The sequence below is a fragment of the Gigantopelta aegis genome, chromosome 6 (genome assembly GCF_016097555.1).
Source record: "Gigantopelta aegis isolate Gae_Host chromosome 6, Gae_host_genome, whole genome shotgun sequence".
Classification (NCBI taxonomy): domain Eukaryota; kingdom Metazoa; phylum Mollusca; class Gastropoda; order Neomphalida; family Peltospiridae; genus Gigantopelta; species Gigantopelta aegis.
Genome location: NC_054704.1, coordinates 36,325,567 through 36,343,970, shown reverse-complemented (window position 1 = coordinate 36,343,970; position 18,404 = coordinate 36,325,567). Strand labels below are relative to the sequence as shown.

At 34.1% G+C, this 18,404-nt stretch overlaps 1 protein-coding gene across 5 annotated transcripts in view; it reads left to right on the top strand.

Annotated features, from left to right (window-relative positions):
- LOC121375173 (neurobeachin-like) overlaps nt 1-18,404 on the top strand; it is a 120,873-nt gene that overhangs the window by 13,700 nt on the left and 88,769 nt on the right. For all 5 annotated transcript variants that reach the window (XM_041502457.1, XM_041502454.1, XM_041502456.1 and 2 more), the window contains exons 2-3: nt 8,934-9,038; nt 15,065-15,191. In XM_041502457.1, the coding sequence (XP_041358391.1) occupies nt 8,934-9,038; nt 15,065-15,191 (232 nt within the window). The remainder of the gene's footprint in view (nt 1-8,933; nt 9,039-15,064; nt 15,192-18,404) is intronic.

Here is an 18,404-nt window from a genome sequence, read left to right as displayed (position 1 = left end):
TTGAAAAAATCTATATACTGACCGTCTTAGGATGTCTGTAGTATGATTTTAAAAATCTATATACTGACCGTCTTAGGATGTCTGTAGTATAGTTTTAAATATCTATATACTGACCGTCTTAGGATGTCTGTAGTATAGTTTTAAATATCTATATACTGACCGTCTTAGGATGTCTGTAGTATAGTTGAAAAAATCTAAATACTGACTGTCTTAGGATGTTTGTAGTATAGTTGAAAAAATCCAGTTATAGTTACAGTTACAGGAATTACAGTTAAAAAAACAAATAAAAAAATATTATTTTGGGATTAAATTACAGACTTTTTTTCTCCTTTTTTTTTTATGTCACAAATGTGGCTAATGTTGAAAGGGATATTGTTAGGACTTAAGTGTTAAATATTCTAGACCGACTAAAACAGAATATATTATTGAGGAGGAATGAGTCTTTTAAGTTACACCCAATGTTTTATCAGATTGGAAAAATATGTATCAAGAAGATAACGTACTGAAAGCAGACTGTAATTGGCTTTAGGAAATGGAAGGAAGACGCATAAATGGACACAATAATAAGAAAACAAATTATGTCTGAAAACACTTAATACAACACAGTAACGATGGAATTGTCAACTCTGCCTTGGAAGTCACCATTAGTGTATTTGACATGAGCAAAACCATTTCATACTCCCTGTATTAGATTTTTGTCCTTATAAATTTTCTTTCTTTATAGCCCTGTATCTGGTTCATTAGTGTAACTTAGATTCTGAGTATTTTTTTCTGACTTTGACATATTCAATAGGCTGGATAATTTTTTTTTTATCTGTTTGATAAGCTCTGTAGTGCTTAACTCAGTACCAAAAAAAGTTCTTCATATGTACCACATGAGACGGTGTGTTATGAATTCAGGAAGTGTATGTATAAGCTAATGGGAAATAAATTGGAAATTGATTAAGTGTGTTGAAGGGTGCTGTAACTGCCCCGAGGAATCGCCATCTCTTCATTTAAGTGAAGCTTCATCTACACCAATAATGAAACTGACATTTGTCGTTAACGCTCTGAGCGAAAGCTTCGCTGGAATATTTCAAGATTTATTGCACACAATTTCTGCCACAGGGTTGGAATGATTGTGATAGTTTTGATTTTTTCTTCATATTTTAAACAATATGCTTGAAGAAAAGATAACGAACATGCGGTGAAGACATTTTTGTTTTGTGATATTTGTTTTGGATGTTTGGTATAAAATCAATACAGTAGTGAATGAATATCGTCTTATGGATTGATTTTGACTGTTCTGTTCAGTCTGTAGACACTCCCAATTCTCGGAGCACACCGTAATCTGAGGAAAGCATCTTAACTATAGTGCTTTCTTTTGTCTGCTAATAAATGTCAACCTATTGCATCTGTATTGGGGAAAAATACTTCAGAAACAAATCTGTCAATGGCTAAGCATGTACCTGTATGTACTGGTGATGTACAGGTCCAAGTCGGCATGTATAATAAATACAGGTTTGCTTTCATCAAATTAATTAGTGTAGCCTTACTGTCCGACCAATAGCTATGGTAGATAGGTTGGGCAATAGGGCAGAAATAATTTATTCAGCATTTATGTCAAGTGAAATAAGGCTGTCTTTACAAACAACAGTACTGCTAACCCAGTACAGTGATTTCTGTTATTATAAAAAGAGAGATTGGCTTGTCTGTCTTTTATTTAAAAAAAAAAAAAAAAAAAAAAAAAAAGTATATCTGATGAGTCTAATTCATCAGGTTACAAGCAACATGACAAGTAGCTTCTAGGGAGAGTGCTTTCTTACGGTGACATGGGTTATACTGTAGGATCGGTGCCTTTGGTGGACTCTTTATGTTTCTTTTTTACCTACCATTGCCCTAGATGACTGATACATTATAGGCTATAGTGCACATCTATACATGTAATGGGGTTTCCTTTACTGTCCATGGAATACTTTGTGCACAGATGTGTGTTGTGTGTTAAGTGATGGCTTTTCATAGATAATGCCAGGTTTAAATTACACACACGGGCTGCTTGTTACAGAGATTTCTTGCAAGTGCTCTTCGTTCCTTGTCAGGGAACATTTTGTTTTCAAAATCTTGATTAGCGATATTTCTAGTCGGTTGAAAATTAATTAGCAACTACTGTTAAATGTTTTAAAATTGTATAGCGATCTCTAAAACATGCATAGTGAATCGCAATGCAATACTGAACAAAATGTTTCCTGCTTGTGTTTATTGGTCAGTGCATATGGTAGGAACTTATATTGTTGCTTAAGCCTTTGTTCTGTCCACTTCAGATATTTATGCACATGCTTTCACGTAATGTTGTCTTGCTTTTCAAATCGCATGTTGTACTGAGATACTCAAAGTACGATTGAAATATTGGCTCCCTCCTTTTTAAAAAGAAATGGGGAAAAAATATATATATATTGGTAATGGAATGTGTTTATATATTGTTGCCAGAAAGGCCTTGAATTGACTAGATAATACACATGTTCATTGCTGGAAGTTTTAAAAGAAAGGACTTGAATGGACTAGATAATACACATGTTCATTGCTGGAAGTTTTAGAGGAAAGGACTTGAATGGACTAGATAATACACATATACATTGCTGGAAGTTTTAGAGGAAAGGACTTGAATGGACTAGATAATACACATGTACATTGCTGGAAGTTTTAGAGGAAAGGACTTGAATGGACTAGATAATACACATGTACATTGCTGGAAGTTTTAGAGGAAAGGACTTGAATGGACTAGATAATACACATGTACATTGCTGGAAGTTTTAGAGGAAAGGACTTGAATGGACTAGATAATACACATGTACATTGCTGGAAGTTTTAGAGGAAAGGACTTGTCAAAACAATTGTTGTCAAATGAATTGTTGTTAATTTTTCTTGATGTTGTTAGTGTTCAAATGTAGTGCTAGTTAAAGCAATAAATGCTTTGTGCCAGTTTGAGTGTTGTGTTTTAAACATACCTGTAGATTGTTTGCTGCTATAGTCAGCAGAATAATTGGCAGAAGTGGGTTTATTCTCACTCTCAATACATTGAACAACTATGTTCAAAATGTGTAGAAGTGCATGATTTAGCTGTCGGTTGAGCACTCACCTGAGGTACTTGCGTGGCAGGATCATACCACCTCGGTGGATCGATTCAACCAATTGTTTTCTTCTAGTTCCAACCAGTGCACCCCAACTGGTCAAAGGCCTTGATATGTGCTTTCCCATCTGTAGAAAAGTGCTTTTAAAAGATCCCTTGCTGCTAATGGAAAAATGTAGCAGGTTTAATTATAATTACCAAATGTTTGAAATCCATTAGCTGATGATTAATTAATCAGTGTGCTTTAGTGGTGCCACTGAACAAAACAAACTTTTAAGTGTCATTAAACATATTTCCTTTCCTTGACATTACTTGTATCTTTATTTCATGTGTATTCTTTTCTGATGAATATTCTAGTTATCAATTAATTAATAACCATTGTACATTCTTTATATTCCCTTTGGGATACTGGACACTTGTACACACAATAAGCTTGTCAGTGTCATGTAAATGTTCTCTTATGTGATGCCTAGGTTCTTCTATTTCATTTACAGTGTGCAGAGGTGTCATTAAATATCCATTGATCCAATTCCATTGACCATGCCATCTTCCAGGAATGGCAGCATGGGGCAACAAGAAATTGACTAACTAAATAACTAGCTCTTCCTACAGTATGGTTAAGTGGAATGGACCCAGAGATAAAATTGAGATCTAACAAGCAGGCTCACGCTTTTAGCGTTATACAGTTCTATCTTTGGACTAAAAAGGAAAGAAAAAAGCTATTTCTTCATAATTACTTTGAGCTGGCAAAGAACATGGTTCTGTATGGCTAGCTAATTGTTATAGACAGGAATAAAGCCCAAGTTATTCTGACATCTTGTGCTGATTACTGGTACCAGACGATACATGCGAATATTGATCCTGGTATAGTGTTAGAGTTAATGCTATCAGATTGTTAGGCTGGAGTCTCGTTCCTACAGGAAAGAGTTCTCAAAATCAGATTGTCATGTGCTTAATTGAAATATAGATTGATTAGCCGACATACATAAATTTGGGTCTTTAATGGATGCCCTCATTGTTCCAGGAACATAAAAGTAGACTCCCTGAGAAGGAGAGCAAGATGCCCTGGTTAGTAACTTGGACTTTCTGGAGAATAAAAACAGACTCCCTAGATTGTAAAACGTCAGTGATAGAAATAAGCAGAAAATGTTATTAGTCAACTGGGCAAATACATCTAGAAATCTCTTTGTCTGCCAATATTTTCACTTGTCCAAATAAATAGATTGATTTATTCTAGTACTAGGATGATGTTTGCGATTACTCAAAATGAAACTACACTGAAATTTTTTACTTGTCCACTGGACAACCACCAAGGCACATTTTGCTTGTCCGAATAGATTTTCACTTGTCGGGACAAACTGACAAGTGCTTATTTCGAACACTGAAAGTAGGCTCTCTGAATGATAAGAATATAATCCTTGATTTTTAAAGACAGACTAAAAGTAGTTTCCTTGTATACATGTAGTAAACATGGACATTCTGAATAATACATGCACATGTAGCATACATAATAATAGAAGTAGACTGGTTGCACACAATCTAATTAAAATTAGCTCCACTATTACATGTGGATCTAAAGACAGCCAGTTGGAGCTCATGTCCACCAATCAAAACCTTACTTGCAGAATCCTGCAAGTGATTTAAAACTAACAACACTGCGTAGTCCCCAATGTCCAGGTAACATTTCGTCTGTAAATAATAATTTAAATATTGACCAATCACACTTTGCCTTTTATAACGTTATTTGGGAGCATACAAATTCTAATAATATTGGGCAAGTCTATTTTAGTGGCTGCAGCACAGCGAACCATACCAATACGTTCAGGGTGGGTTATCAGTCTTCAATTTTACATTAAAAATTATTTATTTATTTATAAAATTAAAAAAACCTAAATCAGTCTTCAGTTTTACATTACAAATTATTTATTTTATAAAATAAAACATGTTTTAAGGCATTCGTAATTCACACGAAACATGTCGTATACCTCAGGATAATTCGGAATGTTTTCAAATTATTTTTAAATCACTGGCAGGATTCTGCAAGTAAGGTTTTGATTGGTGGACATGAGCTCCAACTGGCTGTCTTTAGATCCACATGTAATTGTGGAGCTAATTTTAATTAGATTGGGTTGCACAGTAAAAGCAAACTCCCTGCATAGCAATAACCAGACTCCCTGGAAGGTAAAACTGTCGCAGTTACAAATAAAAGCAGATTGAGGAATAACAGTCCTATACCACTAGATTCCAAAGAATAGATTAACTGCAAACACCCTGGATAGTGAAACCATGCTCCCTGGACAGTAAAACCAAACTTCTAAGTAAACAGTTAAAGAACCAACCCCCTACAGGATCAAGTCTAGCACAACAGTCTGATAGCATTATAATGTTAACAAAAGTGCATAACTTTTCTTCCTGTACAAACAGGTTTTATAGGGAAACTTGCTAACTTACTCCCAAAATGTTCGGTAAATATTAATAACACAATTTTTTTATTTAAAAAGTCCAAATAAATTAAATTTCAAATTTACAGAATCCTTCAAATCTATGATGCAACAAATATTATTACAATACATGTATGTACTATTAAGTACCCGGTACATAATATTATGAAAAATAATAATATTACAGTACAATAACATTGATATTTGTATGCAGGGTTTCTGCCAGAGGGTAAAACAGGTATATAGCACCATATCCAAATTTTATGGCAGATTTAAAAAAGTTCAAGTTAACTTTTTGACAAAATTAATTTTATCATTACTGTATGATTTTCTTAACCTTAACCCTAATCTTAACCCATTTTCTTTCTGGGGGAGGCCTGTGGTTGCATTCAAATCCATAGCGCCATACCCAAAAATGTCTTTCTAGCAGAAACACTGGTATGGATACACTGGTGTTTACATTATTTATCCTGCAACCACTGTTTCTATTGGCCGATTATGATGACTGATTAAAGCAAAGTCATAAAGGTATACTTGCAGATTATGGCTGGATGTCACATGCATAGAAATATTACAAACTCATTCACTTTACCTCTAGGTCATTGTACAATGTAAATAAAATAACAGAAATAATAGTTTTTCACCTGAATGTTTGATGGACTGCAGGATAAAAATAATAACTAGTTAATGACATAGGATATTGGCTTTATCCTGTTTAGGGCCGAATGGGAAATTTCCCATTCTTATCTTCACAGGATAAAGCTGATATCCTATGTCCTTGACATATACATATACGTTGTCAAGATATTTTGAATAGATAAATTTCTATATTTTCTACATGTATATTGTATATGTACATGTATCTAGGATCGATATGCATATCCTACACATGTAAATTACATGTACATATATGTACATATGAATTGATGGTGCCTCCAGCAGTGCCTGATGGTACCTCCAACAGTGCCTACACTTAAGGAAAACCAAATAATGGTGCCCTGTAAATGACTGACAGTAAATTGTGTTACAATCCCAGAACCATCACTAATGCACTCCCTGTTGGATAGATGATGTGATTATTGTGATCTTCTATTTATAAAACAGCTGGGCCGCATTAATTCCCATTTTCACTTATCGGTTCATCTGCTGATAATAGTCCTTTACATAAACATACGGGTAATACATTATACATATGCCACCGTGGTCATAAACAAAATCCACGGGACATTTTACATTTGGTCAGTTCACTTATTGTACAGGTTTAGGTGTGTTATAATACATACATGTATCATGATTCATAGCTTACATTCTTTATATCTTTTTTTTTTTCTCAAAATCTTTTTGAGATTGTTTTGAGATTCACACATGGTGTTAAACACCTCCCAAAATAATGTAATTAAATAGTGAAAGGAAAGGAATGTTCGTTTAATGAGATTAACAACGCCCCAGCACATTTTCAACTACGGCTACATTACCGGTACATTTTATGTTTAATAGCTAGTGAAAAAACAGGAAGGGCTCTACAACCACATAAGCTACTTCTACTGATATAGCAGCAAAGGATCTTTTATATACATTTTTCCATTAATAGTATTATTATAAGCATAGCGATGTACCAGTCATGGAGCACTGGTTCAGGTTGGTATGTCAAAAACCGCAGCCCGTTAAAGTTAGTTTGATTTGTTTAACGACACCACTAGAGCACAATAAGTTATTCATAATTGGCTATTGAATGGTAATTCTGACATATAGTCTTAGAGAGGAAACCCGTTACATTTTTCCATCAGTAGCAAGGGATCTTTTATATGCACCATCTAACACAGAATAGTAGCTACCATCAAGGATAATCGAACCTGTGAATGACAAGCGAGTACTTTTATCATGGAGCTACGTCCTACTTCATAAATAACAAAGTCAGAACAGTGCAATGTGTTGGTTCAGAAGGATAGTTTTTCTGTTGGTTCAGAGGGATAGTTTTTCTGTTTCCTGTTTTGATAAATCCTCTGTTTTATAGTTTTTTTTAAAGTGTTTGAATAGCATCAATGTGGGGCAGTAAATGTGTTGCCATGCACAAAGAAAGAAAAGAGTTCACTTACCATGCACCACATAAAAAGACATTTAATTCTGATGAGTTCTAATTATGAATATAAATTACATTGTCAGAAAAATGTTTTTAGCAGAAATCACAAATTATGTTTCAGTTAATAAATTTTATACGTTCAATGACTTTGTCTGTTTTTCTGTGATTGTGGAAAACCATCCTTAGTACAATGTAGTACTAATTGGTACTAGTAGTGTGATTATTTTGAGAAAATTTAAGAATTTACATAATAAGACTACATGACTGAGTATCATACACTTTGTGTGTTTACATTATTTGACTCTGTAAAGTATGTGATCCACCATTTTAGCACTGAATTGGCCAGTTATTTTTGGTCTATTTAATTAATGATTAAGATTGACACACAGCTGTTACATACGTGCACATTATAACCTTTGTATATGGTGATATATTTTATATTTATGCTGCATGTAAATAGAATGGAATGTTACATGTGGTTGGTGACTTTGTATTATTAGTTTATTTGGATATTTATATTCAATTACGGTTTAAGCATGCTGCAGTAGCTATGTGGGCGTTCTGTCAAGGAAAGAGATTCAAGGGTAATAACAGAGAAGTCGGTGTATGTAGTGGCCTTATATAACTTCAACATGCAGACCCAACACTGTACCAACATTAAACCAGATGGCGTAATCATGCTATATGACCGATTTTAGCCATGAACAAATAGAAAAGTAACTGCACTAGTTACATATATACATGCTTATACATATTGTAGCTATTCTGTTTGAATGTAGAATTATTCTGTAAACAGCCAGTTTTGAAAATCATTTGTAAGTAAACATTGTAATCTCGCTATATATTTATATCAGAGGTCAGTGTTTCTGCCAGAAAGAAATTTTTGGGTATGGCGCTATGAAATTGAATATTTATAATGTGTGTGCTGAATGAATAGTGGGTATGGGGGACCTCCCCCATAAAGAAAATGGGTTAGGTTTAGGGTTAGGATTAAGAAAATCATACACTGATGATAAAGAGTCATTAATTTTGTCAAAAGGTCAACTTAAAAAATAAAAATTTGGGTATGGCGCCATGCCCATTTTACCCTCTGGCAGAAACCCTGGAGGTGCCTGCCCCCACCCCCTGTTTCCGCAAATTAGAATATATATATTCACTGAGTGATATATTTATTTGACGTGCATATATAAATAAATGAAATACAGGCACATGACAATAGAACCTTAAAATACTTTTTAGTATTCAAAATGTTATGCTACACAATGATTGCATAATATTAAAGTATTTTCTGTTTTTTGTTTTTCAGCTTGTTGATGGCGAGTTTGACATTGAGAACAATTTCATTATTCAAGATCCGCAGAACATTGTGCACATGCTCAATCTTCTCCCCAACTGTTCTCCAACACTGCAGGTAAGCTACTACTTAGATTATCTGCACTAGCCTGATGCGTTGGTCCAGGATTGATCCCTGTTGGTGGGCCCATGCATGGGGCTATTTTTGATTCCAGCCTGTGCACCACAACTGGCTGTGATATGTGCTATACTGTCTTTGGGATGGTCTACATAGATCCCTTGCTACATATTATTAATGCTATTAATGGAAAAATATTGCGGGTTTACTCTATATTTCAGAATTACCCAATGTTTGACATCCAATAGCCGATGACAGGCTTACTGCTAGGGTACGTAATAAAAATGCAACAGATCATAAGTGCAGCTACTACATTGTAGGTGGCTATGGGTTTAAAATCTCGTCAAATTGGATATTCAACTTACTATACTCTTTCTAAAAAAAAAAAAAATGTATCCATTAATTTTCAAGATTTTATGGTACGTAATTTTAACCATCGTACCCTCTGGCAGAAACCCTGGATGATTAATAAATCAGTGTGTTCTAGTAGTGTCATTAAAACCCCCAAACATTTAACTTTTAGATCATCTGCCACAATATGTTTTTTTCTCTCAGATTTTGTGGATTTTCAGCTCAATGCATTTTTAAAACTATTTTACATTAATGTTTAGCATTTAGCTCTATCCAGAATCAATAAAACTTGGGTTATAATTACATGTAAAAAAAAAAAAGAAGAAAAAAAAGGAGATTTTCTTAAGTTTACACATTTAAAAATGTTATTAAAAATATATATAACATAATTAACCATACATTTTTCATATTAACTACACTTTTTATCCCAACACAGTTGGTAGAACAGAACGTAATTCCACATAAAAAAAATTCCCTACTAAAAAGATTCCTGCAGACAAAAAATTTCCTAGCAAATGAAATATTGCTGCAGTCCGCTCCACGTTTCCAAATCTTCAAAGGCTGGTAATGAAATTAATGCAGAGTAAAATCCATCTAGTCAGGCATCTGTCAGGTAATATTGTATTTCCAGTCTCAAGTTGATCTAAACACTTATTTAATAAAATCTGCTGATTCCATCACTCACCACAAACACGTTGGATTAATTCAGCATAAATCTGATTTGTCCGGGGCCCCATGCCTATAAAACTTCAAAGTCCAGTCTCGAGACTTATTAGTCTTCATGCATTTAACTATGTACATGTACACGCTATGTGAGTTACTGAGACTTTATTAAAACTTTGAGTCTAGCCTACCATTTTATAAGCATTGGGCTAGAGGTATTGCAGTATAGCAAGTTGTACCTGTGGTAGATTGCTTTTAATTTTTTTTTTTTTTTTTTTTTTTTTTTTTGCTGTGATTTGTAAAGTCAGAAATTGAGATGATATTACTTTTCTGATTATGGCAACAACTTTTGCTTTTGGTAATAGTTCCACCATTAAGATTCTTTGTTCCTTCAGTGGCAAACACTAAACTATCCTTCCTCTTCTTCTTTCTTTCTTTCCTTCCTTTCTTGAGCCTTTCTCATGTTTACCGTGCATCATCACTACATAAAATGGTCCAGTGTTGGGTCAGGTCAGAGTGTTTAACGTGCACATTCAGAGCAATTTGTTGTAGCGCACGCCTGTCCTGGGCACAGATGCCGACCTTGGTTAGCTCATCTTTCCAGGATAGGAAAGGGGTGGGGTAGGTTGGATGGGGTACCACCTGTACTGGCAGATGCAAGGGAGCACCCACAGTCTGACTGGGGCCGGTAACAGGCGGAGGGTGGTATGATGCTATGGAATTTGGAAAGTCCCTTAGGATTAAGCCAAAGAGAATGGGTATGCATTTTTGAGAAGGAAATTAGGTGCAGTTTTGAACGGTCCGCCAAAAGTCTAGTGTGGAATAATCTGATTTATGTTTAATGTGAAACTGTTGATGTGTGAAGCTGCAGTGAACAAACTGAGATAGGACGTTAAAAGTGAATGCAGTGTATTTAACTGGTTATAGAGTATAGTCAGATACTTGTACACAAATCTATGTAGGTCACCGAGTTAAACATGTACATGCTTGTGCTTGATGGGTGTATACTACCAAATCAAATCCCATAGACGACAATAGTAACATATGTGGCTAAAACTCCTACATGCAACGTATCAATCGACACAGACGCCATGGATATAAATACTACCACCCCTCACCCTTAAAGTGAATCACAAAAAAGTGGGTGTCAAGCTGCTCATTTCTGAGATAACGGGTAGCGTCTATGACTACCCTAGTTCCGCACAAAATTTGAGTACTTTTTTTCACGGGTACCCCATACATGTTCCAAGCACAAGGCTACTTGACACAGTGGTACTAGATGAAATAAAATTGCATACATTTTTAGCCCACATGAAACTAATTTTTTTTACAACCAATACACTCACATTTATAACCAATCACAGGACTTGTGGTATTCACTTCTCTATCAAAAGTTGGGTGAACCTCGAACTTTGACCCAGCCGGAAGTTATTTGGTTTAGTACTACCTATACTGATAACATACATTTTTCAAAAAGTGTCCAGCTATGTGTTTTTATGACAACCAGAATCTGGTGTATTCAGACATAAAGTGACAGCCTCACTGAAACTGTTGTTTCTACAGTGCAACCCAATATAATGTACACCTCATAAGGCATATATATTGTATACAGTTTTGTACAAATGCAATATGTCATATTAAACAACAAAATGTTTTAAAATAAAACTCCTGAAAATATTTACTGTCAGTTGGGTGTGTGTACTCAGGTATATATGTAGAGACAACAAAGATAGTCAGAGTACCTCTACTCCTTTAAAGTATTCCATTAAAACATATGCACTTGACTGACCCCTAGATTAGGAGACCTGAACAGGTACATCAAAGAAATATCAGTATTAAAAAAATACACTGTCTGAGGAAAGAAACACAAACATGACTGTACCTGTATGAAGTAATAACTTAATGTCCTGGACATTAGTGTTGGGAGGAAATCCTGTATGCAGGGTGTGGCCGTCTTCAAGTTACCAGGTGTGGGAATTTCAAATCCATCGGCCATGCTGATTTTCATAATGAACCATCAAAACCATTGGGAGCCACCCATATTCCTGACTATATTTTATTTGTAGCCTACTGTAGTTGGAGCTTTTAATATTTGTGACATCTGGAATTATCATCCAGCTTTCACACATTTATTTTTGATTAATTACTGAAAAAAACTTTTTTTAAATGACATAATTACCCTAACATCTATTTTATTGCATTATTTTCTAATCCAGATCAGTACAATATGTATATTGGATGTATTCCTACAATCAGTAATCCAGCATTATATTTAGCTAGTAACATTGGGTAATACAGCTTTAACAATAAAATAAATTATCAACTTACTCCAAGGCAGATAATCAAATCTAAAAACAATTGGTTCTGAATCCAGTATAAACCTAAAATGGTCTTCATGAGAGCAAACTAAGTGATTATTTAAAAAAATATTTGATCTGGAGATCTAAAGGTATGCTTAACAAGCTTATTGTTATGTATAACTAAGAACAGAAGGCACAATAGTGACAACAAATTTAATTATGTCTTTGGTGAATTTTTTCTTTAAATTTATTTTAAATTTTGCATAAAACTACAAATTTGTCTAAAATATAACTTAGCACCCTATAAATATGTCAAAATGACAATAAAAATCAAGTTCTTTACAAATTTGAGTTTTCAGAATTTCATACATGAAAAATTAACTATGTTAATGGAAACTAAAGACATTAACCCACTATTGACACATGTTATTTTTAATATAAAAATAAATTGGTATTAAACTCTTAATTCAGGTTGCCTATATATAACACCATATTTAAAAGCAGTTGTATATGGCAAGTCAAATACCATGTAAAAAGAAATTATTGAAATATTTACAGTATGAATTATAGGCCAAAACCAACTTTTGCTCAGTGCTAACTTTGATTCAGACTCCATTCAGAGCCATATACAGTGATTAGTGTCAAGGTCAAGGTCATTGTGAACTTGTGTGGTCCAGTGACGGCTAATTAATCAACCAGTATAGTTTAATTAAATAAAATCACAAAATCATAATATTTTTTATTATGCACTGAATATGTGCTATAGGGTGTATACTACCAAATCAAATCCCATAGACGACAATAGTAACATATGTGGCTAAAACTCCTACATGCAACGTATCAATCGACACAGACACCATGGATATAAATACTACCACCCCTCACCCTTAAAGTGAATCACAAAAAAGTGGGTGTCAAGCTGCTCATTTCTGAGATAACGGGTAGCGTCTATGACTACCCTAGTTCCGCACAAAATGTGAGTACTTTTTTTTTACGGGTACCCGATACATGTTCCAAGCACAAGGCTACTTGACACAGTGGTACTAGATGAAATAAAATTGCATACATTTTTAGCCCACATGAAACGTAATTTTTTTTACAACCAACACACTCACATTTATAACCAATCACAGGACTTGTGGTGTTCACTTCTCTATCAAAAGTTGGGTGCACCTCGAACTTTGACCCAGCTGGAAGTTATTTGGTTTAGTACTACCTGATGTGGCAGAGTCACAATGATTTTCTGAAAGTCACATAAATTTATTTCATGTAGTACATGCATGTGTAGTAGAACGGGCCTGTTTTAGGTTCTACTTCCACATCATGAATGTACTATACAGGGAAGAAAAAAGAAAGAAAGAAATGTTTTATTTAACGACGCACTCAACACATTTTATTTACGGTTATATGGCGTCAGACATATGGTAAAGGAACACACAGATATTGAAAGAGGAAACCCGCTGTTGCCACTTCATGGACTATTTTCGATTAGCAGCAAGGGATCTTTTATATGCACCATCCCACAGACAGGGTAGTACATACCACAGCATTTGATATACCAGTCGTGGTACACTGGCTGGAATGAGAAATAGCCCAATGGGCCCACTGACGGTGGGCCAGCCAGTGCACCATGACTGGTATATCAAAAGGCGTGTTATGTGCTCTCCTGTCTGCAGGATGGTGCATATAAAAGATCCCTTGCTGCTAATCGAAAAGAGTAGCCCATGAAGTGGCAACAGCGGGTTTCCTCTCTCAATATCTGTGTGGTCCTTAACCATATGTCTGACGCCATATAACCGTAAATAAAATGTGTTGAGTGCATCGTTAAATAATAATTAAAAACAAATATATATATATATACAATATAACATTCGTAATCGTTATTGGATGATGAAAAATGTGTTGTTTTATTGAGAGCAAAGGGTGAGCTGTATAAATCAGATTGATGAGATAAGGCGATTGAAAGAGCAGCAGATAGAAATGGAGAAGTAACTAACAAGTGTTTATGGTCAACGACAGATACTTGGCGCACCATCATTTTGGCTTCATACACAATAAATATAACATACATGCACCTTACTGCAATTACAGTTCATGGCCATATTTCATAAATGGCACAATTGTTTTAATTATATGTACATTAAATTTGTACAAGTGCTGTAAAATACATTAGCAATCTTTGTACCAAACATTTTCAATAGCAATTTTGCTTTGAAAATGTTCCAGCATTTTGAAAACAGAAATGAAATGCACTTATATGCATGTAATGTATTGTTATTACAGAGCGATGCAAAAATTACACTATTTGATTACTGAATCAGATGTATATTACTATTATTATGCTTCACCATATTGAAAAAAAAGGTTCTCTTAACCCTGTCAAAATAGTTCTGAGTTCCATATTGAGCAGATAATTGTTTTTTTATTTTTCATAACTGTATACAAAATATTAAGTTAAGTTAAAAAAGATGAGTGAACGAAAAAAGTACCATTTGTCTTGTGTTATTTGTGTTTGTGTTTGTGTTGTCATGTATTGTGTTACGTCATGTTAGGTTTCAATAAATGTTACCGGTATATGCATGTAGAAATGAAGTACATGTGCTTGAAATTGGAAATTGGAACATTAAAAATGCATTATGCTCTATCATACATGTACATGTAAGCTGGGTTATTGAACAAGTTACCATGCGTCCATGTTTTTGTTTTGTTTAGGCTGAAATATGGAGTGTTTTCACTGCGATGCTGAAGAAGAGTCGGCGCAATCTACACGCGTGCACCGAAACCGGACTTATTGGACGGACTCTGGACTTGCTACATGACTGCGATGACATGAGTGCAGGTGAGTCATCCAGCTACAGCTGTTCTTAAATTCATCAAGTAGTCTCTGGGAACAAAATGTAATTGGATGCTCTTTGTAATTTGTTTTTGAACAAAATTGCTTACAGGCACATTAAAATTGATTCAAGGTTCATACAGATTTTAAAAGTCCACGAATTTGAGTAATTGTAATGAAAAGACCATGAAAAGTGCTTGAATTGCATATTTTTGCTAAATAAACATTAAAATTTGCCTTCCTCAAGTTTATTTTCTCATAAAATTTCAAACATTTGTCAGCTGTTATCATTGACAGTTTTTACTATAAGTCTGTTAATTTATCACAAATACAAATATAAGAGAATATAACCAAAAATGAATATGGTGAATGCAAAAGCCTTGTAAACTGTAATTATACAGTGCTTAAAATTTTCTTGAGATTTGCCTTCCAATTTCCAAATAGTGATTTTATACTTACTCCTATTGTTATGGTAAAAAGGGTAAATAATTCTAGTGCATGCACATTTATTACGCTTTGTTTTTAAAACTTTCAGCTTTGGGTATATTATAACATGACAAATACATGTAATATTTCTCTGAATTTTAAAATTTTAATAATTATAGCACTAGATAGCAAAGTTATTGTTTAAATCATCATGTCTAAGTCAAATGTAAATGTATTAAATGATCTGTTTTCACTCAGAGAAATAGTGCATGTCCGAGAGGAATGAAATGGTTGACTAAGTTGGTTTTTAAAAAGAAATTACACCCAAGCATGCTGTTTTGCAGTGGTTTATGGTTGGTTATCTTTAAAATATTTCTGGTTTCCATTAATATATATATATATATATATATATATATATATATATATATATATATATATATATATAGACACACACACATACACACACACACACACACACACACACACACACACACACACACACACACACACACACACACACCATGTGTATACATACAAGTTCTGCATTACAGATGGTCCAAAAAAGTCCAAAATGTTTTTGGTGTAATATACACATACATGTACATGTACATATGCATGCAGACATGAGCAGCAATATGTATTGTTAAACCATCTTTGATGCCTGAACATACTATTATGAGATTGGGGTGGCTTGGGGTGGGTCTAGGTGGCAGCTGCCTTCACTGAACTGTATGTATTGTGTGGGCAGTATTCTTTATAATATGTGAAGATACACTTCGTTCAGAGAAATACTGCCACCTCAACACCAACCCTCCTTATCCCTCTTGTACATAGTTGGGCAATTTTTGTTCCAGATACTGCTGTATATCACAAACATCAATTAATGGAATCTGGCGGGATTCATTACATTAGCTATAGTATGTGTGTATATTGTTGGTGTCTGTTTTTCATGGGTAAATAACACCTATAAGCCTGGTATTTATCAGCATTTGTGTATTACCTAATATAGGTAATTACTTCCTAGATATGTAACAAGTATTCAGTATTTGCCAAAGAATGACATTTATTCGTCGTTGTTGTTAAACACAATAAAAAAAACAAGAAGCAAGGTTTTTTGATTGAAATAAAATACAGGAACAAAAATGTGAGTCATTTATAAACATTTACTGGGACTGTCCTGAGTTTGTAGCCATTGTAACATGTTTTTGGCCAATAAAACCTTTTGCAATTATTAAAATTTATTGCATGGAATACAAGTATTTCTGGTTATCCTAATCTTTGTTGTAGCCAATATTGATTTTTAGTGTCAATTTAGTGGTGTTTTTTCATCCACCAAACAAAATTTGAAATAATTCCATTAACAGGATCTCAAATTTATTTATTAATATGATGTTTTGTATCACAACTTTGATATTAGATATTCTATTACCCAAATGTAGTTCCTGGGAATAGATTACTCCAATGTTTGTTTTAATGCTGTTAAATGGCTGTGAACTCAGGATAGTCCATTTAATATAGAGCAAAAGCAATCTAAAAAACTAAATAAAAAATCCCCCCCCCCCCAACCCCCAACCCCCCACAAACAAAACAAATAAAGAAAACAAAAAAACTACAGCTAAAATTGTAGTCAGTATTTCAACAAACCAGAAATATTTAAGGATGGCTTAATGACATTATATGTGGTATTAAGGCATTTATTACTTCAGTAAATTAAACCAAAATATCTTGTTATTTTAATTTCTCGCATCCAGGCGTCAGTGGTAAGTGAGGTTGTGGGCATGCTACTGTTGAATGACATTATTTAGTTTGATATATTAATTTTATATAATGCTATTAGATGAAACACAGATTAACTGACAACTATTGTACCTGTATACTTATTTTGTGATACCCTCCCCTGTACAGTTAATAATGACAGTTGCTATGAGGTCTGCCCTACGTTTCCACTGAACATTTTCACTTATTTCAACTCGCCCTATAGGTGAAGTGAATTCAACAAATTAAGGCCTCAGTCAGTTTCAGATTTTTATATTTTTATATTTTAAAAAAAGTTTGGGAGGGGGTGGGGCGGTCCGTGGGTCAAATTAGTGTCAATGAAGTTGAACAGTTGGTGTATGTGATAATGTATATATCTTAGTACAACTTTGAAGACAGAATTTTATCAGTGACTGCATGCTACATTCTGTTTTTGGTTATGAAAGATACATATTGTGAGAATCTTGGTGATGGCTTTAATTATGAAAATATATTTGTATCATTGTCTGGAATCTTGAGTGGCATTTTATTGACTTTCCAGGAGATGATCAAGATACATGTACTTGTACCAAGATATGTGTTTCTGGAAGGAAACAACCTAGAACCGGTTTAAATATATCAAAGCAAAAACCCACCACTCTTTCTCCACCCACACTATGACCTTTTAATCAGACTATAGTCATTATACTGATTTGGTTGCATATGCGGGGGAAAAAAATTCATCTGGCGACTAAAACATTTCATACATATCCACATAAAAAATAGAAGTAGATGTCATCTGGCTTCTTTATGGAAAAGTTAATGTAGAGTGCTGCTACTCTTCACCCAGCTGTTTAGACTACCGTAAATGTAGTTTCTTCTAGCTTAACAAGAATTATTCGTAAGTGACTAATTAAAAAAAAAAAAATTAGCGAAATACTAAAGGTTGTTGCCACTTTGTATGAAAATTAGTAAATGGTTAATTTGGCAATAGACTAGGTGAACCCTAGCTTAAGCACTAATATAAAGTATACAATATATTTAGTGTCTACTTGTATT